Genomic DNA, 22,489 nt, shown 5'->3' on the forward strand with positions numbered 1-22,489 from the left:
TATGACTAAATCAATTTTTTCTTTCTTTTCTTTACTTTTTACTATTGAGTTGGCATATTAAAAAATAGAGTTTTCAATCCCTAATTTTAATTTTTGAGCTCTATGTTTTTTTATACAATTTATAAGTAGTAATTTTTTTTTATTTAGAAAGAACAATGTTCTATGTTTACTTCAATATTGGGAATTGATTTATTTGGATACTATTTTGTATTTTATATTTTATATTTTATTTTGATATCATTTATTATTTCAGCTCCTAAAAAAAATCTCACAAACCACAAGATACTAGTTACTTTATAATCATTATTATTCTATTTCTCCATTCACTTTTTGTTGTAGTATACTACTACATAATTAATAAAATAATACTATTTATTATCCTATAGAATGTTTATTTGTTTCTTATAAACCATTTTGTTTAGTATCTTATCTAATAATATATGCTACCATATTTAATTTCTTATTGAACATATCTTATAGTAGCTAGTATACAATCGGACACTTTTTGATATCATATCTAATTTGGTACTAATTGATATACAAAATAACTTGTTATGAGCTAATATGCAATCAGATATTCATTGGTATCATATGCAATTGTGTATTAATTGTTATGCACTTTGGTATACTAATTGGTATCCAAAATAACTTGTTATGATGACCTAGTATACAATATGTTACTTATTGATATCTTATGCAATTTAGTATTAATTGGTATCTAAAATAATTTGTTATGAGTTGACATACAATATAATATCTATAGGTGTCATATGCAATTTGGAACTAATTGTAATATCTTAAATAATTTTTTATTATATATAATATGCAATAAAAAACTACATAATATCATATTATAATATATAATTAGATGGTATATTTTATAATGTGATAATGTATTCTCACTTTAAAAATGATTAATAAATAATATTTTATTACATTTAATAATTATTTTAATGAGTGTTAAATATTTTAGGGATATGTTAAGGAATAATTGGGAATATGAATTAGTTAGGATAGATATTTGTCATGAGTATAAAATTTGTTATATTTAATAATGTTTATGTCTATTTGGGTATAATCTTTTTAGTATTATATTATTTTGTATATTTTACAATAGTTTAAATAATTTTTTTAACACAATTTTGATAAAAAAAAAATTTAAACTAAAATTACAAATAATTTACCAAACCAACAACTCAAAACAAAATCACAATCATTGTATCTAATTCAATATTTTAATTCCAAAAATTAATTTATTAAAAAGCAGTCGTATGATGAGATAAAACAAAGCGTACAAAAATAATAAACCGTTCTTTTTATTTTATAAAAATAAACAATGTCGAGTAATTTTGAACAATTAATCTTAATTTGATTTTGTGAAATTTTGTTATAATTATTTTAATTTTTTTGGTGATTAATATGACTTTAATGGTCTTAGTGAAATTAAAAAAAAAATGTTTGGATTGTTCAATCTTCTTCAAGTTAGACTTTCGTTTCTAGTTTCTTTTTCTTTTTCCATTATTTTCTGTTGTTAGCTTCGGATCATTCGGAGTGTGTTTTGTTTTTTTCTTTGGGAAATTTCTTTCCCTGGTTGCTGCGTTTTGTTGTTTTCTTGTAATTTTTTTGTTTTGATCAAATTGTTTTCTTATAATTTGCTTGCTGCATTTTGTTGTGTGCTTGGTGAGGACAAATGTTTAGCCTTTTCCTACTATAAGCTACAAATTTGAGACTCCATAGCTTTCTCACGCTACAAAAACTGCAACCCAATTGCCCATCTCACCAACTGTTCGAAGAAATTCCCCAAAGAAAGAAACCCATTCCAGGGTAGGAGATATGGGGAAGAGAGGTGGGGCTGGGACCAGAAGGGCACCTAATTCATCGTTTGGGTCCAACAATACCATATCGCTCAGAGAAGAAACAACAGGGAAAAAGCGGCACCAGAAGAAAGGAGGCTCCTCTGCCAACGTCAAGCATTTATTGAAGGTCGAGCACTTGAAGAAGCTTGCGGTTTGGGTTGGTGGGGAGTCTTCTGTTTCTGTGCCTTCTTTTGCTGCGTTCTTCGGCCAAAGATTGGCCTCTGTTGGGGAGTCTTTGGGTGTTTCTCCTGACCCTTCTCTGTTTTCTTGCCGGAGGTTTGTTTTGAGTTCGAGCCTTATTCATATTGATTTTGATTAATAGGAGTTGACCCATAAACCCTGCAGTTGAATATTTTAAAAATTCATACATTGTGTCCCTTGTTAACGATATATCAGCATAGTAATGTTGTACAACTTCATAGTAATTTGTGAGTTCTTCACTTATTCTGAAGATAGATTCAAGGGTTTATTGTTTAATCATGATAAATGAGCTGAATGTGAACCTTTCATTCATTTGCTTAGGTGTATCATTATAGCATAAACAATTGAAATGTGAATAGGGTTAGATGAAGATATCTCTTATAAGCTGTTCACTCCACATGAAATAGTATAAAAAAAAAAACTATTTTTATTGTATTGTGAGGCCGATATTTACACATGTTATACAACATCATATAACTTTATGAGCAAAATGTTGGTAAATTTTGCTTATTCATTCTTGTTAAGGGTAACACTTATGATTAGTTGGTTTAGCTTTAAATTTTTGTATAAGGATTAGATATTTGAACTAAACAACTTTTTGGTTTGCAGATGTGAAACAATTCTTCAGCCAGGCTTCAACTGCACAATTAGAATTGAGAAAAATTATGCAAAGGCGCGGCGAAGAAGTAAGAACAATTTTACTTCATCTAAGAACATCGTGGTCCATACTTGCCACTTCTGTTCACATAGGAATTTGATGGGAGGTACCCCAAAAGGACATCTGAAACAGATTTGCCCATCTAAGATCAAAACCACTGAAAAAGCAACACCTGCTAAATCAAATTCCCATAGGCCTGCCATCTTAGAGAAGGCTAGTGGAGGTAAAGATGAGGCTAAGAAAATGGATGAGCCAGCTTTACCGCCATTACCGGCAACATCTGGAGAGCTTCCTATTAGTGACAGTCCTGCAACACCAATGGTGAAAACTGTAACCACTCTGTTGGAAGCGAAGAAGAGAAAGAGAAACAGATCAACGAATAAGAAACCATCTGAACCTGAAAACAGTTCTAACCCTGCAAATGCAGAAAAATCTATAGGCGTGTCAAGCAAAAGAAGGAAAAAATCATGGACTACTTTAAAGGAATTTGCTGATAGCAAAGATCAGGGTAAGAACCAAGACATTGCTAATCTGCCAATTCCTTTCTTTTTGTAAGTGTGACAATCTAGGCACTGCTTAATTACTCAGGATAGAAGATTTGAAATTCTTTGGTATTTTGATGAGATTTGACAATTTATAGTTTAGATAGAAATGAGAATCAGAGAATGAGTCACTTAAGTTGTACATAAATTTTAGATTATTGCGTTTTGTAACCTTTATGAATTCTATAAATTTAAGATTTGCTGTGTCTATGTTATCTTTGCTGAATTGTCCCATTTTCAGTTAGTTTCTCATATCATTTTGCTGAGTGAAAATCTGACTTCCATAACTGGTCTTTTCTCTTTAATGTCTTATTGCTGATGTTTAATTACAAAAGGGCGTTGAAAAATTATAGTTGATCTACAGCTGATGATTCCTACTATAGTCAGTGTGGATTTCTATCACTCACTCTAAATTAGATCAACAGACACTGTAAGAGGTCAAAATATCATTTTAAACTTGACGACGAAAAACAAAAGATCACATTTTTCTACTTCTTCTTCTTCAAGAAAGCTGCTAACTCTACATCTACAAGCAAAGGGCTTGTGCCTTGTCCAATTAAGTTATTTCCTTCTCTACATGTTAGTTGCACTTGAATTAAAATGCATCCTTTTCGTATAAAAATGTAGAAGCACATGTTTATAGTAATGCACTTAATGAACTTTCTAAACAAGTTTCCTCTTTTCCTTTTGGCCACTTAGAGAAATTTGCGACAAAAATCTCTATTCTTTTTGCAAATGATACACTTGAACTCTAATTTTTATTTTATACAACAAAATTATCTAAAGTTAATGTTTAGGTGCAGTCATTGGTCATTGGCGAATTTACATTTAGTTTAACGGGTATCTAAAATCTCCTACTCTCCTATTAAAATTTTATTGCAACCCGCAGAACTTTCCTAAACTAATCCGAAAATGCAACTCGAAAATCTGCCCAAACTAACCCGAAAAGCTTAACGAAAAATGCAACCCGAATAACTAGAACTTCATTTCAAATCGTCCGACTATTATATTGGATGGGTTAAATTTTTTTTCAACATGCTTAATATAACTCAACCCATTCAATTAAAGATTTGTTGAACTTCTTTTTTAATATATATTTATATAATTATTGATTTTATATTATATAAAATTTAAACTAAATTAAAAAAAACTAAATCAATAATTATTAAGAGTGGAAATAGAGAAAATAAAAAAAAATTAGTGAAAAAAAAATTTTGTTTAAGAAATTTTTTTTTTAGCGAAATCCGCATTAACAGATAGTTGGTTAGGTCCAATTTTGTTTTATTGAGTGGTTTATGAGTTACTAAGTATCAATTTGATTATAAGTTTTAACAGATTAAAAATTCACCAAACCGAACGAATAAATACTCCTACTCACTGTAAGTTTTAAGAGATTTCATCTCACTCACTATCATTTCTTCCCATTCTTAAAACATTCAAATCAAGCACACAACTAACTATCACTAATCAATCAATTATTTTTCTACGTTTCATACTTTATCATTGCTTTACTTATTGGTGTTGCTTGAATATTTGTGAGATTCCCTTTAGTTGATACTCTAATGATATTCTCAAATATAGAAATTAAATATTTATTAAGTATATTATATCTATATCACAAAATTCATAAATATTGTATTTAGAAGGGTCTATATATTTTTGGATCCTGTGTCTAATTAATTGTTTGGATCATGTGGTTTGACAAATGACTTTTTGGATCATGTGTTTTATAAAATGATTTAAATAGAACATTAAACTTTATTTTGGTCAAAATTTTCTGATCTAAAATTACAATTAATTCACTAAACTAACAATTCGAAACAAAAACAAAATCATTTTGTCTAACAATTGTGTTGTTATATTCAACTTTTTCTTTAACAAAATTAGGTTTATGGGTCTATTTGAATCATTTTACTAAACACAGGGTCAAAAAATATATAAACCCTATTTAGAATAATAGAATTATCGTTATCAATACTCATTTCATAAATTGCATCTTGTATAATGAGTATAATAATACATTTTTTTTGTCTTTATTTACATCATTTTCCATTCTCCATTTTTGCTTCTCTTGGTCATATAATTAAGAATAAATAATATTTTTGTCCTCCGAACTATGATCACTATACGATTGTGCCCCAAATGATTTGCGATGCCAAAAATAAATGATGGAATATGAATATAGTTGGAATGAGATATTGTTTTTGATAGCATTGATTAAGACATGAAAACATCATTTTATTGATATGAAAAGTTAAAACAAATTAAGTTTTAATTAGTATTTTTATAGATTTTATGTGACATATTTTATAAATGATTTTTTTAATTTTTATTTAATTTATGTTTTTTTAGGAAATTAAATGTTTTTTTTCTTTTGCATTTTTGAAATGAAGAAAAAAAATAAATTAAAAAATGTTATTTCTCAAGTTAAAAATATATTTTGATTAAAATGAAAAATATATCCATATTAAAATAAAAATAAAAACTAAATTTTAAAACTTAATTTTGTGAATTCCGAAATAAATAAGAGAAAATTGTGGCTAAAATATCTAAATTTTGTGTTCACCTACGACTAAATACCAAAATTTTGTTTTTTTGGTAGTGAAAGTATCAAAATATAAACCAATCATTAATTGACATAATGTGAACATTAATTAGTTAAAAATTACACTTGATACTAAAATGTAAGGAAAAGAAAAATATTTTGGTATTTAAGTATAAGAAAATGGAAGATTTTGGTATTTTAGTAGCAGTTTTTCTTTTTATATATATATATTATCAATAAAAATTAAATGATTTGAAACTAATTTGTACAAAATTATAAAAATTGGAAGAAATATAACATAGTAGGATTTGGTACTAAAGTGGCAAATTTGGAATTCTAAAAGTTTCCGAGGCTTCTTATCTCCAACCGTTTTCACCGCTTCGACTTGGCGGTTGTCGAAGGGGATAGGCACAGGCACCCATGTTTTTTTGATCCTCTCTCTTAAATTTTGATTTTTTTTTTAACAGAAAACGACTGCGTATTGACTCTTCGAGCGAAAATGGGGAACAGAAGGTTCGCGCAGATCTCCACCAGTGACGAAGAAGACAACGATGTCCCGGCGCGGCGGCAACGGTCGGCTTCGTCGGATGACAAACAGTTGAAGACGAGGAAGAGGAAGAAGAAAGAGGAGTATGAGGAGGAAGAGGAGGAGGAAGAAGAGGAGGAAGAGGAAGAAGAAGATGAGGAGGAAGAAGAAGAAGAGGAGGAGGAGGAGGAGGAGGAAGAGGAAGAGGAAGAGAAGAGTAAGAAGAAGAAGAAGAGGAGGAAGAAGAATAATACGCCGACGAAGAGTAGTAAGAAGAAGAAGAAGGAAGAGGCTTCGCCGCCGAGTGAGGAAGAAGAGGAACAAGTGACGGAAGATGCTAAGCCGATTGGGGATTCGATTAAGACGACCGGAAAAGGAAAGAGTAAGAAGAACCATTACGAAGCGTTTGAGTACGACGGCAATCAATATGATCTCGTGAGTCCCATTCTCGCTTTTTTTCTATGTATATAAATATATTTTAATCTTCATTGATCGAGATTTTAGGGTTAGGAATTTGATTTTGGAATGGTGTGTCGTGGAATTTTAGTATTGGGGTTCTGTATTTGCGGATTGAAATTTGGAAATGGGAAGCATGCTTAGGTTTTTGGTTTGCCATAGAAAATGCTACAAGCTTAACAATTTTTTTTTTTTTTGGGGGTGGGGGGGAGAGAGAAGTTGTTCTGTGTAGTGTTTATGATTCGAGCTATGACGCCGTTGTTTTTTCATTATTCACTTGCAGTTAGTTATGATCCGAAGTTAAAAGGGTTTTGTTGTGAAATTTGGGGTTTTGTAATAGGAATGGTCAATAATGTAAAGAAGACTTGTTGATACAAACACAATAGATTGTTCAGGTTCTATTTGTTAAATATTCTGGCTTTTCTGGGAAGTAAATATAGTTTAAAAAAAAAGTGGTTAAAGGAACTCTTACTCAGCAATGTTGATGACTTGGTTACCACTCATGTCTCTTATGTTTATTGTGAGTTCTTTGTACATATATGCGTGTGTATTTATTTGCTGTCTTTCTTTCTTTCTTTCTAACTAGTAACTGATTATGCACCATGGCCAATTCTACAGGAGGATCCTGTACTCATAGTTCCGGAAACTAGGTTTCAAAAGCCGTATGTGGCAATTATTAAGGTACTTGTATACTGCCTTGAATACTGTTTTCCAATTTAGCTGTTTGTAAGGCTGTATTTTTAAAATTGTAGTCTAAGATATGCATAATTTAATGTGTAAGGTGAAAATTGATTGCCCTCATCAGGCTTCTATTGAACTGGGAACCCTTTAACCCCACTCTATCAATTATTATGTGCTGCAGCCTGCAATATAAATGGTCACCATATGTTCATTGATTGTCTTGGGCTGCCCATTGATGCTTCTGAATTTGTATTTTCTTTAATGTCACTCTACTTAGGAAATGACTATCAATTTGCATTATTTAATGTAGTACTGAACCTCTGTTGTTCATTTAGGATATTGCTCAGGACAAAGACGGCAGTATAATGGTTACTGGACAATGGTTTTATCGTCCTGAGGAGGCAGAGAAAAAAGGTGGTGGAAACTGGCAATCAAATGACACAAGAGAGCTGTTTTACAGTTTTCATCGTGATGACGTTCCAGCAGAATCAATAATGCACAAGTGTGTCGTTCATTTTGTTCCATTACACAAGCAGCTTCCTAACCGGAAACAGTACCCGGGATTTTTTGTGAGAAAAGTGTATGATGCTGTTGAGAAAAAACTTTGGAAGCTAACTGATAAGGACTACGAGGACAAGAAGCAGCATGAAATTGATCTACTGGTTGAGAAGACTATGAAACGATTGGTGGATCTCCCTGACATTGAGCCTGAAGATAGCAATGCTGATCAGGAAGATCATTTGAAGTCAAAAAGAATTCTCAGGAGAAAGACCATTTCTCCACTTGATGTATCTAGAGAAGAAGACGCAACAAGGCCTGATCAAAATTCAAAATTTGATACGCCAGGAAGCTGTCCAAGTAATGCCTCAGAATATTACAGCATTTTATTGAATTTCAATGTACTACCTGGAGAAACCTACCGTGATAAATGGTTGGAGAGGCTTCTTCAGAGTGTTCAACATGTTTGCATTTCTGCCGAGGACAGTAAGGATGATAAAGAGAAGGTTGGTGCTGATGGAAATAACGATAATAGTGATATTAAGCGTCCAAAAGCTGCAAATGAATCTCAAGAAAAGAGTCAGGTACTTAATGTAACTGTTTCCCTTTTTCTGTATCCTCACTTTTCCTTTTTATTATCCCAGAAGTGGCATTTGTAATTAGGGTGGGAGGTTCAGGAAGATTTTGACTGATGGTCTGACTCTTAATTTCTGTTATCATACAGACTGGCAACCGTACCTTTATCTGGCCAGATGACGCTGTTTCAGCAGTTACTGCTCTTGAGAAGGCTGCACATGAGTGTTTTTCTATGGAATTTCAGAAGTATAACCAAAAAGTAAGGCAGTTACATTACAATTTGAAGGTAATGAACTTTCTATCTTAATCCAAACTTCAAGAGCATTTGTTGTCATGTTTTGTCTTTCTTTTTTTCATCCATCCATAAATTCAAGATTGACATCCCAATTCAGGCATGCCGACAAACACGGGCATGCTTCTATTCTATTCTTTAAAGTCCAGCTTTTATATGATTGACATGCTGAACTGGGACGACTGTATCAATAACAATTATTTCAGGCCACTTTGGATCTTTGCTTATGTTTCTTCTTTTTGTCTTTTGTACTTATCTTGACAGAGTAATGGGCCACTTGCCCGGCGTTTTTTAAATAAAGAGTTAGATCCTGTGAAAGTACTGAATATGTCACCCAATGAGTTAAAGGTATGGACTTGATAGCAGCCTCATACATCTGGAAATTTCAGACATTCTAGTTATGCAGTTGTTTCCAGTTAAGATACTTTGACTGGTTTCAGTTTACCAGAGCTGGATCTGGTCAGCAATGATATAATTCATTATATCAATTATGACAATGGTTTTCTTTGCATTTTATGTTAAAGCTAGTTTGATGATGGTTTAATATTGCTGTAGTGTCTAGCACGCTTGATTTACTAAGCAATGGAGCCTTGAATGAGAAAACAATCTGGAACTAGAACTACATAATTTTTTAATCATAAAGTAGGAATATTATTTGCTCTCATAAAAATGTTTATGCTCTGAGTGAGGGTAAACAGCCTAGCCCTCAACCCGAAGTTCCAAGTCTATCTAAATACTCATGAATGCGGCAATTTTATTGTCTACGCAAAATTACCTTGGAGGGTTTCTTGATGTGGAACAACATTTTTTGCTTCTGGAGTTATCATCTCAATTTTGAGAACCGTGTAGCATAAGAGCTGGCCAAACCAAAAGAAAATTGATGGATGGGAATGATAAAAAAATAAGGATGGTGAGAGTAGAACCTCATATCAGGTGGAGCAAGTTTTTTGTGATCTGCTTTGTAAAGTGAAAATATTGTGCCAATTTGGAGAGAGGAGAAATATAAGAGATGGCCAAAAGAGAAAATGATGGGTAGCAGTGACGAGAAAGAAGAAATAGTTAGGATGTTACTGTAAGTAGGACCTTATATTAAGTGAAATGGAAATTCACGGTCTCTAGTAAAATTTCACCTTGTATTTTCTTATATATCTTTTGATTTATGATGTTGTAATAAGAAATAAGCAAAACTTAAGTGGGTAATACATCATTCAGCATATTTTGGATTTTGGGGTTTTACCGGACAAATTGGGTGTGATAATTCGAATGTTTAGCTGAAGCCACAAATGCCACTATGGTGATGATTTTAACTTTCTGTCTTATTTAATGGAAGAAGATAATGTTTGTTTGATGATCTACATCGGTAACCCTTAATTGAATGATAATATGCATTTATATGTCTCCCACTTTGTATTTTATATATGCTTTCTTGTTTGGAGCTTTAGCAACCAGAGGTAAGAATAAAAAAACTAAATATCAACATTTCAGGAGGGTTTAACTGCTGAGGAGATGACCAAAAAGGAACCAGATGAATTAGAGAGAATGCAGGTAACTTCATTTTATTTCAATTTGCTTTCGTCCTTGATATCGTTTGGTCTCAGTCTGCATTATCTGTTGCTCGTGAAGCAGATGACTGATGCTCGTTGCTCAAGATGTTCAGAGTTCAAAGTCGGTGTGAGGGACATCATCCAAGCTGGACACGGAGAGCGTTACCAGGTTTGTGTATTCTTATTCTTTAATTTCTCGATAATTATTCTATACCACGTAGCTCGGTAGCTTCTACTATTTATTGTAGTTATTTGGACTAGGATCTTGCTTACCAGCCCAAATGTTATACATTTATTTTTAGCAGCTACACATTTGGCTTTAGTTTTAATACGGAATATATAGAATATGGACACTTATCAAAGAGAAAATGATAAACGATAGAGATTCATTTCCTACAACAGATACAAGGATTCATCGATTAAGTTGGCTAGTGATTCATTTGCATTAATTACACTGTAAATAGTTCATTCATCCACAGTTGCCATTGACCTTTTCCTTCTGGTTTGTGTCTTCAGTTGGAGTGCATTGCTTGTGGTCATTCATGGTATGCATCTCGGGATGACGCGGCTTCCCTGACAATTGACTCTACAAGCAACGCAAAAAATGTGGGCACAGCTCCATTGGCTACTGCCAAATTCGAAAACATCGAAAAGAAGATGGTAAGCCCCCGGGAGTCTGACAAGGAAAAGAAGATGGTAAGCCCCCGGGAATCTGACAAGGCAGCCCCAGCCAACGATGGGTTGAAGAAAACAAGTGAATCGCATGTGCCTGTGTTGGAAACACAGAAATCGCTTATCAAGACTAAAAAGGAGGAAAATCCAGCTCTAAAACCTGCTACAAAGAAGGCTGAATAGAAATTGGCTATTGAAGTTTTGGTTCATCAGAAGTGTTAGTGCAGTATGAAATTGCTTTTTGTTTGTATAGTTTTGTTTGATCTCTCTGGCTGGTTGTTGTGCATATTGAGCCTTAGGATTACTAATTTTAAAAAAACCTGAAGCTTAGGACAAAAGTTGCAGGGTATTTAGTCTCGTTATCACATCATAGAATAGCACACTAAACTGTCTTTTACAGTAAAAATCGACATGTTTATTTGTATCATTGCTCAATTTCCTTAGTCATTTAAATGTGTACGTGGGAATTAATTAAGAAAAAGTAAAAGAAAAAGAAGAAAATCACATAATTTACAATATAGGAATTGATACTAACTTTTTTCTTTCAAAATTCATTGAGTGAAAGCTATGAATTTTCATGTTTTTCAATAAAATTTCAAAAATCATATCTACCATAAATTCTATATTTATATTGAATGTTTTGTTTTCGTTTGTTTATGTATTGGTTTTGACTTACAATTCTAAAAGTTTAAAAAATATATATTTGTTTATTCAAAACAGACTTGTTATTAAGTTGTATTTTTAAAGAAACTAAAATATTCTTTGAATAAATTGCAAAGTAATAAACATTAGAAAATATGTGACCATATTCATTTTTTAATATAAACTTTAAAATTCTGTTTATTTTAATTTGAAAATGTCTTTGTTAATTTTTCTATAAGAAATACTTCATTATAAAGTCTATAAATCAGCCAATAACATCTTGTTATTAGCTGATTTATAGGCCACCAAACATGTCCATTATTGAAAGATAGAGTTCAATTTCTTTTTGACTAACAAAAAGAGTTAATTTTGCCATGGGCATGAACTACACTATTAGTCTCTATTGGACAATGATACATTAACAAAATTATTGAAAATAACAAGAATGTCTTGAGACACCACCCCACTAGAAGAATCAATTATAGATTTTGCAATGAGAAGACATTGCATTCTTACAATTAGCTTCCAATATGACATCTATGTACCCCAAAGGATGAGCAAAGTGCAGCCCATGAAGTATGGATGGCTTTGAGCAAGATAAATGGTATATTTCCTAATGTATAAGATAAGATGGTATATTTTGTGAATGATATTGGTACATGTGTATAATGATGTTTTTATTTTTATTTTAAAATAGTGTATTATGATGTGTTTTGTACATTTGAAATAGGAAAATTCACAAAAATATCTAAGATTTAAAAAAAATACTAAAAATATGTAATCTGGAAAAAATTACAAATATACGGAGGGACATAATTGTAAATACAATGGTTTTTTTTCTTTGTAAGTTACAAATTTGTATAGTTTTTTGTAACCAAAGTTTACAAATTTGTAACTAAAGTTTATAAGTTTGTAACCATACGTTATAATTTTGTACAACATTTACAAAGTAAATAAGAAATTGTAACATGCGATTACAGAACTATTACAAACTATTATCTATATTTTTGTCATTTTTATAAAATACTGTATTTTTCAATTTTATTTTTTTGAAATTTGCAATGGTATGAGTAATTTAATGTTTGAAATATATTGTTGTTGCACATAATTAACTCAAACTTGTACATATATGATATAATGTTGTACATGTAAAATTGCATACAATTTTTTGTCACTAAAGGTTATATACGGTAAGACTGAGAGACAATAGGAAAAAAAATGTATGATGGATGAAGATAATGATATCTATTTCTGTATTCAAAGTAGAATTGAAGAATAATAAGGAGAAAATTAATTATTCAAATGATCAATTTAAAATATATATAATTATTAATATTTAAAAATCAATTAAAACATTTAAATATATGTTGTCTCTTTCTTTCTTTCATTTTATTTAAGGAATTGAATTTTATAAATTTTAAAAAGAGAAGAACTTCCTCAATCTCTTATCTCTCTCCTCTTTTTCTTGCCAAAGTTTTGCTCTCTTTCCAATTTTCTCCTTCTATCTCTCTCTACCTACCCAAAAATTCTTCCATCCAAACATATGTAATATTATTTAGGTAATTGATTTGGGTTTGGGTTTGGGTTGGAAGTGGTGAAGAGTAATTAATAAGAGTAGATTTTTTAAATTTGTTTATTTATTTTTGAAATGGATAAGAATAGATTGAAATAGTAGAGATGTGCATTAATCATCTTTGATTAGTTGTTGGCCATAATGAGATGGTACCAAAACATTACTTGAATTGCAAACTAAGCTATGCAATTGTAAATGGCTTAATATGAATAAGTGTGCCAAAATAATATGTAGCTAATATATTCCTTTGTCTTAAATGAATGAATCCCTTTAATTTAATTTTGTACTTTCACTTTACTTTAAGATATTCCTACTTCTATTCCTACCTCATCTTCTCTTTACTATAATAAATACTCTTTATTAGGGGTTGGAAAATTTTAGGCTTGCTTTACTCTATGAATAGGATTTGGTTTGAAGTTTGTACTTTTAACCTTTCTATCATATTTATATTTACTAGAGATTTTTCTCTTATTTTTAAACAAGTCACAACTAAAGTTTTCTTTTTTAGTTTACCTTTCATTTCTTTCAAGAGTGGTTTTATCGTATTTGATACAAATTAAAATCAAATTAGCATTAATGATTAATTAATCATTAGAATAAATAGTCATTTTGTCCTTTTGACATTGTATTTTGTGTCCTCACTTTTTGATTTTATCTTCGAGTATTACTTAAATATTAATTGTTTTCCTTTTTAAATTTTGAGTTTATGTTCTTTGTATGAATTTACTCTAGAAGTGTGCCTTTTACTTTGACCTTTGACCTTATATTTTGACTCAAATAATATAGATTGATACAACAAAATTAATAATTTCGCCTAAATAAACACGGCATACTAATTCATTATGATATATATATATATAATTAAAATTATTTAAATATTGTAAGGTAGTTTATAGGTTAAACAAATATTTATAATAAAAAACTCAGTTGTTGAAAATACAAGAGTGACAATATTTTTATTGAAATGAAATTAATAATAATAATAAAAATCAACAAATAGTCGAGTCGAGTATGAATCCCAATTGAATAGAGTGCAAAACAAGGATAGCATATCGCATATATAAGTTCAACTTTTGTAGTCAGTATTCAATTAACAAATAAGTTGGTATTGTCATAATTTTTCAAAGAATTTAGTTTCTAAACCTAAGTTTTTTTTTTTAAATGTAAGGATATAATAATATGTTGGATCTAATATTTAATTTAGGAGGACTTTATACATAATGGAACTTTGTAAATTACTGTATAAATATTAAAGAATTTTGAACTGCTTTTTTTTTAAAAATATTTATTTACAAATAATATTATTTATGATGTCGTGTTAATAAAATAATAAGTTGGTATTTATTAGGATTAGGTAAGTTATTTTGTATTAGTTTAGAATTAGTTACAGGTCGTTATTTTTAACAACTATTTTTTGTTAAGTTGATATATATATAAATATATCTTTTCTATATAATAAGTGTGTAGATAACGGAAATTCTTAGTTTTAACGGTTTTTTATCTTTTTAATGTTAATTTTAATAGAACATTCTTATATTTAACAGAATATTCTTATATTTAACGGTAGTTTGTAAACACTTAAATATAAATAAAATAAATAATTAAAAATAGATATTTTTTAGATATTTTACAGTGATAATTATTTAAAAATAACAAATAATTAAACAAATTAAAATATAATATTTTACAATGATAATTATTTAAAAATAATAAATACATAAACAAATTAAAATATGATATTTTTTAGATACTTTACAATGATAATTATTTTAAAATAATAAATAATTAAACAAATTAAAATATGATATTTTTTAGATATTTCACAATGATAATTATTTAAAAATAATAAAATAATACATTTTATAACTTAAATAAAATTTAATTAAACTTAAACTCAGTTATTAGAATAATATCATCTGTTACACCCAGATTTCGAGCCTTGAGAGTTGTGATCTCGAAAGCTGGATTCGTCAGGTGTGAGCTCGCAATATCTAGAATACATGTTCGCAACCTAGGTGCCGAATCTTCAGAGTTGGTGGCAACCTCGAAGATAGGTAACCTCGAAGTCCTTATAAGCTCGAAAGACAGAACATCGGAAGGTGTCCATTGTCAGATGACCTCGGATCAAGTGGCCCGAGCTTGGCATGAGTGTGAGCTCGGGGTAAGGCAGCCTCAGTGGTACTTACCCTCTCCGAACTGATTTCGGAAAACAAGACAACTTGTACTTCACTTAGAGACTTAGACGGGCATGATGCAGATTGCTGATCTCGAACGGCTTAATAGGTCACTTGAAGGGACACAGTCCATGCATTCAAGAGATATTACTATTGTAACTTCCCTACAATAAAGAGATATTTACTAGTCGGTTACACGCCCCCTGGTCTTCAGGGGACGTTTCCTTGTATATAGGAGTTACAGGCTTTAAAGCCATTAAATTTATTAATATACAGGATAACTTCCCAGAAACGTGTGGGATAGTATTCTGAGACTTCCTCTATAAATAGAGAAGTCATGTACCTTTATAAAGGACTGAAATTTTGTGATCTTGAGAGAAACTCTGGAGAATTCATCCCTGAAGGATTTCCAGAAATTTCCTAAGTTCTAATAACAAAGACTCGTGGACTAGGCAGAGTTAACTGCTGAACCACGTAAAAAACTCCTTGTTTTATTGTGTTTTTCTGGCCATAATTCTTTACTGTTTACGTGCTCTACATTTTAAGTTGACGAAAAACGGCGTCAACATCATCTACTGTGAATTATCAACAAATTTTTTTTAAAAAAAAAAAACTAGAAATAAACTTAAATATAAAATCCACTTATAATATTTAATATTACATTAAACATATAATATAGAATCTCTTGTTGTCACTCCCAAATTTAAAAACTAAACAAATATAAACTTAAATAAAAATATATAAATTATTTAATTAAAATATGATATTTATTTAAAATTTATATGAAATGAATATAAATTTAATAAAAACAAGTAATAAATTCTATAAATAAAACTAAGCAAACGTGCATATTGTACGTTGCTTGTATCTAGAGCTGTAAATACGGGCCGGGCTTTTGAGCACGGCACGAAACCGGCACGAGCCCGGAAGGCACGAGCACGACACGGCACGAAAAAATATGGGCTTGGGCCAGGCACGACACGAAAAAATATGGGCTCGGGCCAAGCACGGGCACGACACGGGCTTAGCACGGCACGGCACGACAAGCCCGAAAGCACGACACGTAAGCACGAATATAAAAAGCCCGAAAGCACGGCACACAAAAAGCCCGAATTAAACTCAAATAAATAAAAAAAATATTATTATATCATCATTTTTTTATAGTATGTAAAAATATCATACTATTTTTATAGATTTTATTTCTTAAACTTTTTCTTGGTAAAGTTTTTAATGAGGCAATGTTTATTTTATTTTTATTTTTAAATTTGGAATTTTTATTGTGTTAATTAAGTAAATATACATATATATATATGTAAAAAGTAAAACAGGAAAAAAAGTGGGCTCGAATTATATATGTAAAAAAGTGGGCTCGAATTATATATATATATATGTAAAAAGTAAAACAAGTAAAAAAAAGTGGGCTCCAATTAGGCCCAGATTTTGGCTGACTTGAGGCCCATTTTTACGGCACGAAAAAAGCCCATTTTAAAAAATGGGCTGGCCCACTTTAGAAATATGGGCTGGCACGATCTGGGCCCGGTCCGGCCCGGCACGAGGCCTGTGTGGGCCGTGCTTGTGGGCCGTGCTGGGCCTATATATTTTTATGCGGGCCGGCCCGGCCCGACCCGAATTTACCAGAGGCACGAAAAATGTGGGCCGGGCCGGGCCGGGCGGCCCACATTTACAGCTCTACTTGTATCTAGTGTATATATATATATACCTCAGTTCTATTTTTTACTTTGTACAGAGATTTTCAATTAATAAAACAAGTTATTTCTATACTGATATGGTATCAGAGAAAATCTTCTTCTTTCACCATTGATTTCGATCTCCTTCACCAATGACTCGCACCAAAAGCTCCAACCACCAGACTTTCGACCAGTCCACCGTGAATCCCCTTGGCATTCCCTTTGCTCCGACTGCTCCGATCGAGTCTACCAATGGTGATCCAAACCCTAATGTCACAAGATCTGCATCGATTGAACCCACTAATCAGTTTGCTCATGAAGATTCCACAAGCCCTTACTTCCTCAGCAATGGAGATCAAACAAATTATGTTCTTGCACCTTCGATTCTCATTGGTTAAGACACTTTCAAACTTGGAAAAGGGCAGCCACCATCTCCATCGCAACCAAGAACAAAACCCCTTCGTTGATGGCTCACTTCCTAGACCACCAACCAATGACCCCAATCTCTCTTTTTGGATGAGATGCAATAGTATGGTTATGACTCGGATCCTTCAAGTTGTTTCTAAAGAGATTTTTGGTAGATCATGTACAATGAAATGACCATGGATATGTGGAATGACTTTCATGATAGATTCAACCAAAGTAATGGGCCACACATCTTCCAATTGAATACCTCTGTCAATAGTATCAAACAAGGTGATTCTGTTGTGAACACTTATTTCACAAGGCTCAAATTACTATGGGATGAACTCAAGGAGTTCCACCTGTGCGCTCTTTGTACTTGTGGCTGCCATTATGGAGCAATGAAGAAATTACTAAATCTTTACAATCAAGATCATGTTCTTCAATTCCTTACTGGATTAAATGAATCATTTACTCAAGTTAGAGCTCAAATTCTTCTTTATGATCCCCTATATTCTCTATATAAGGTGTTTTCTATGGTTGTCCAAGAAGAACGCCAAAGATCTCTTAGCAATCCTCAACTTTCAGTTCTCACAATCGCTGCCCTGCCCCTTCTACAACCAAGAATTCCTAACCAATAAATAAAAACCCAAGATCTACTTGCTCTCACTCTCATTGTCAAAGGCCAAGACATCTTGTTGATAAATGATTTTTTCTTCATGGTTTTCCTCTTAGAAGTTACAACAAGAAGGTTGAAGACAAGCACAAGCCTTTTGCCCATCACTCCATGGCATCTCCTCACCATGTCGTGCCCTTTACATCAACAGCTCCTCCTCATGCCGTGGCTTCGACCCCACCAGCTCCCCATCATGTCATGGCATCCATGACACCTGCTGCTCCAATCAATCGCAATGGCTTGCTCTCTCAATGTCACAACTTGATGTCTCTCATCAGCCAACAACTACAACAAGGGCCATCAAATTCAGACCCAAATCCTCACTTGGTTTCTAATATTTCATATTTCTGGTAACTTTGCATCTCTTCCTTCTAATTTTTGGATAGTTGATATTGGTGTTACTCATCATATTTGTTTTGACACAAATGCTTTTCATCTTTCTCTAACAAACTCATTGCTAATATTGATACTCTTCTAAATGGTTCACAAATTATAATTGAAAAATCAGGGACTGTTCATTTACATAATAATCTCATTCCTCATGATGTCTTATTTGTTCCGCAATTTCATTTTAATCTTTTTTCAATTAATGTTTTTTTTTTAAAAATAGTCCCCATTCTTTTATTTTTTCCTCTCAATCTTGTTCTCTACAGGATCTTACTGTGGGTACAACGATTGGGACAACTCATAGAATTGACAATTTATACACCCTTAAGCAAGACAAAGCTGTTTTTCCTTCTTGTTCTAATGTTTTTTCTCATTCTATTATTTGTAATGGTGCTCATCATTGACACAATCGCCTAGGGCATCCATCTTTGTTAGTGACTAATCTTCTTAATAAAACTTTGCATTTTGATGTTACTAAATCCCATGATAAACCATGTTCAATTTGTCATTTTGCAAAACAAAAAACGCTTACTTTTTGTTTCTCGAAATAAAACTGCTTTAGCTCCTTTTGTTTTAATCCATATTGATATTTGGGGTCCTTTTCATCTTACGAGTGTTGATGGTTACAAATATTTCCTTACCATTGTTGATGATCAAACTAGATATACTTGGGCATAAAGTTAAAGCTAAAATTTGATGTTCAAACTATTATTACTCATTTTTTTAACTCTTATTGCAAATCAATATTCACTCAATATAAAAGCCATAAGATGTGATAATACCAAGTAACTCAATTTAACTTCTTTTTATGCTTCAAAAGGCATTTGACTTTTTCATTCATGTGTTGACCATCCCCAACAAAATTATGTTGTTGAACGAAAACACCAACACATCTTAAATGTTGCTACAACGTTTGTATTTCAATCTAATATTTCATTATCTTATTGGAATTATGCCATTACCACAACTGTCTACCTAATTAATAGAACACCTTCATATGTTTTAAAACATAAGACACCTTTTGAAATGCTTAATTAAAAGTTACCTCATATTGAGCACCTTAAAAGTTTTGGTGTCTTGCATTTGTTTCTACTCTAGATAGAACAAGGCATAAATTTAGTTCTCGGTCAAGTGCTGGAATATTTATTGGCTATCCTCAAGGTATGAAAGCTTACACTATTTTGGACTTAGAAACTAATTAAGTCATTCATTCTCGAGATATCATTTTTTATGAGGATTATTTCCCACTTCAATCCAATGCAAATGTTGTTATTGATAGTTGTTTCTAACAATATTCTACCTCGTTCACCATATGACATGTTCTAACATTGAGGCCTCTACATCATTAAGACGACATGATACAAATTCGTCTCCAACATCTCCTTTAGCTTCCTCTTCCAAGGAACACACCACTACTCTGACCAAAACTGGTTTTGTAGTCCACCCAATATCTCAATGATTATGTTTGCTCTTCTTTTTTCGCGACAACACTACAACAATCCACATATATGAAAATCCTGTCTTTCATGAATGTACAAAGTATGTTGATATTGATTGTCACATAGTTTGGGACAAAGTTCAAGATGTCTGCATCAAACTTATACCAGTTTCTCCTCAGCTCAATCTTGCTGACATTCTCACAAAGCCTTTATTTCCAACTCATTTCAAAGAACTTGTATCCAAGATGAGTGTAAGAAGCTTATACATCTCATCCTGAGAGGGAGTATTAGGATAAGCTAAGTCGTTTTGTATTAGTTTAGAATTAGTTATAGGTTGTTATTTTTAACAACCATTTTATGTTAACCTAATATATATACCCAGCTCTATTCTTTACTCTGTAGAGAGATTTTACAATTAATAAAACAAGTTCTTTCCACACTAATACTAATTTTTATTTTAGTATTTAAAAAAATATATTTTAGATTCTACTATTAAGTAGTATAGTATGAAAAATATATACAAATTTAGCATAAGACAGTAATAACTTGAATTAGTACGATTAACATATACACATACATGTTCGAGCCGAGCACAATATCATATTATTATTAATTATAATTGAGTCGACACAACATGATTATTGTGAATCTGTTGAGATTAAAATGACCTACGAGCATGTACACATACATGTTCAAGCCGAACATGATATAACACTACTAGTAATTATGTTTGAATCGAAACAATATAATTACTATGATTATAAATTCAAATTGAGATGACCCAAATAATAATACTTAGTTATTTATTAATTTATGATTATTCTTAAATGAAACCTCCTAAAATTTGAGGAAATAACATTCGATCCTTCATTCAAAATTAAATTTTCTAAATAGTAGTACATCTAGAGGCAGGCACATAGTCTAGCTTTGCAGTACCTACAACATAAGAGAACTTTTGAAAAGTTATATGAACTAACAACTTAAATGAATGCAAAATGATTTGGTTCAATACAATGGTAGTTGCCTCATTTAATTGGTCAAATTTAACTAACCATTCTAGGACAGAATGTTACTTGAACAACTTTTGCTTCATTTAAGGTTTCTACTGCTCAAAACACTAAAAAGGTTGTTTATGTTACACAAACAATTTGTCAAATAAAGAAATAAAATTAGAAAATATATGAAATACTAGGTAGAAGAAGAAGAAGAAGTAGGTTATACTTTATAGGCTTCAATTCTTATGGTTGAGGAGGTGTTTTCAGTATTCATTTTCTAGCAAGTGTAGTCTCTGAATCTCTTGATATTAAATTTTAAAATCTTGAATTGGGTAATGGGCAAAAATTAATAAACTATAAAGTTTTTCTTTGTATTAAATTAGATCCATAAACAATTGAGTATAAAAATATATTATTATTTTTAATTTTTTTTTTTTAAAAAGAAAAATATTTTTTTGGCTTCAACCGCAGATTACGATGGTCTAAGATTCTGTGGGTTTGATGTGAGTGTGACTGTCCCACTGCCTAATCCAATCACATGCACTCCTAATTACCATTTTGCCCCTTCCCTTCACCATTCTCATGTTGACCACTTTTTTGTAATTTCACCCTTGCTTTTTTTTTTTTGTTGGACCAATCTTTTTCTCAACTTGAATTTTAAGGAGGATTTTTTTTAATATTCTAACAAAAATGATAAAATATATTTTTAAAAATTCAAAAGTTAAATTTGATGTAATTTTATAAAATTTATTATAAAATTTTAAGAGAATATTTTTCTCTATTTTTTCTAATATTTTCTCACACATTTTTTTTCTTCTATGTATATAACACTTAGGTTTTATTAGTTAGTTTTGCTTATCTGCATATTCTTTTTTTATACTATGATAACACTATTTGATTTTACTGTGTATGGTAAGTCTAGTAAAGAAAAACAAGATTCTTTGCTCCAAATCTAAGAACATATAGTATTATATATTTATATATACTTTAAAGATTTTTTGGACCATTTTTAGGTTCCAAGTTTTAATTGTTATCAAGAATTAAAAATGGTAGGAATCATGAGTAATGACTATTTTGGATTTTTTTTTTCTTGGCTGTAAAAGATATATACTTATTTTGGATTTAATTGTTTGTGCAAATGGACATGATCTCATATCAAATCAAATTATATGTTGTAATCTTTAGAGGATAGGGATGTAAAACTGTATATATGAAAGTGAGATCTGTGTTTTATTGCATTGATACAAAAACATATATTTTTCTCTAGAGAAATCTAATTTAATAAATAAAATATTGGGAAAAAAAAAATCTGTCAATTGATTGTAGGATTCCTCACACAGTCCTTTATATTTTCAATTCCCCAAAAAACCTTAATAAACTAATATGTGGCAGAGATAAGAAAAAACCTAGCTTTATTATTATTATTATTAATATGATTATTCTATCTCCACCTCTTAATTAACACC

The 22,489-nt window shown here is 31.1% G+C and overlaps 2 protein-coding genes across 3 annotated transcripts; both read left to right on the forward strand.

Moving 5' to 3' along the window:
- Positions 1–1,410: 1,410 nt before the first annotated feature.
- Positions 1,411–3,465, forward strand: LOC133778415 (uncharacterized). Its single transcript, XM_062218330.1, has 2 exons — positions 1,411–2,132; positions 2,667–3,465. The coding sequence occupies exons 1-2, from the start codon at positions 1,834–1,836 to the stop codon at positions 3,268–3,270; spliced, it is 903 nt and encodes a 300-aa protein (XP_062074314.1). The 5' UTR covers positions 1,411–1,833; the 3' UTR covers positions 3,271–3,465.
- Positions 3,466–6,149: 2,684 nt separating this feature from the next.
- On the forward strand, positions 6,150–11,474 carry LOC133778414 (ASI1-immunoprecipitated protein 3). Of its 2 annotated transcripts, XM_062218329.1 has the most exons (8): positions 6,152–6,763; positions 7,403–7,465; positions 7,801–8,547; positions 8,688–8,825; positions 9,096–9,179; positions 10,317–10,376; positions 10,458–10,544; positions 10,892–11,474. In XM_062218329.1, exons 1-8 carry the CDS (start codon positions 6,302–6,304, stop codon positions 11,228–11,230), a joined length of 1,980 nt encoding a protein of 659 aa, XP_062074313.1. In that variant the 5' UTR covers positions 6,152–6,301; the 3' UTR covers positions 11,231–11,474. The 2 variants fall into 2 exon arrangements, with proteins under 2 accessions (XP_062074312.1, XP_062074313.1); XM_062218328.1 differs by having other exon boundaries at positions 6,150–6,763; positions 10,317–10,544.
- The last annotated feature ends 11,015 nt before the right edge of the window (positions 11,475–22,489 follow it).

The sequence above is a fragment of the Humulus lupulus genome, chromosome 5 (genome assembly GCF_963169125.1).
Source record: "Humulus lupulus chromosome 5, drHumLupu1.1, whole genome shotgun sequence".
In the NCBI taxonomy this organism is placed as follows: domain Eukaryota; kingdom Viridiplantae; phylum Streptophyta; class Magnoliopsida; order Rosales; family Cannabaceae; genus Humulus; species Humulus lupulus.

Excerpts from the sequence above, each read along its gene's own strand:
- LOC133778415 (XM_062218330.1), top strand. The coding sequence starts at position 1,834 with ATGGGGAAGAGAGGTGGGGCTGGGACCAGAAGGGCACCTAATTCATCG. Across the intron at positions 2,133-2,666 it reads TCTCTGTTTTCTTGCCGGAG|ATGTGAAACAATTCTTCAGC; the intron begins GTTTGTTTTGAG and ends TTTGGTTTGCAG.
- LOC133778414 (XM_062218328.1), top strand. The coding sequence starts at position 6,302 with ATGGGGAACAGAAGGTTCGCGCAGATCTCCACCAGTGACGAAGAAGAC. Across the intron at positions 7,466-7,800 it reads CGTATGTGGCAATTATTAAG|GATATTGCTCAGGACAAAGA; the intron begins GTACTTGTATAC and ends TTGTTCATTTAG. Across the intron at positions 8,548-8,687 it reads AATCTCAAGAAAAGAGTCAG|ACTGGCAACCGTACCTTTAT; the intron begins GTACTTAATGTA and ends GTTATCATACAG.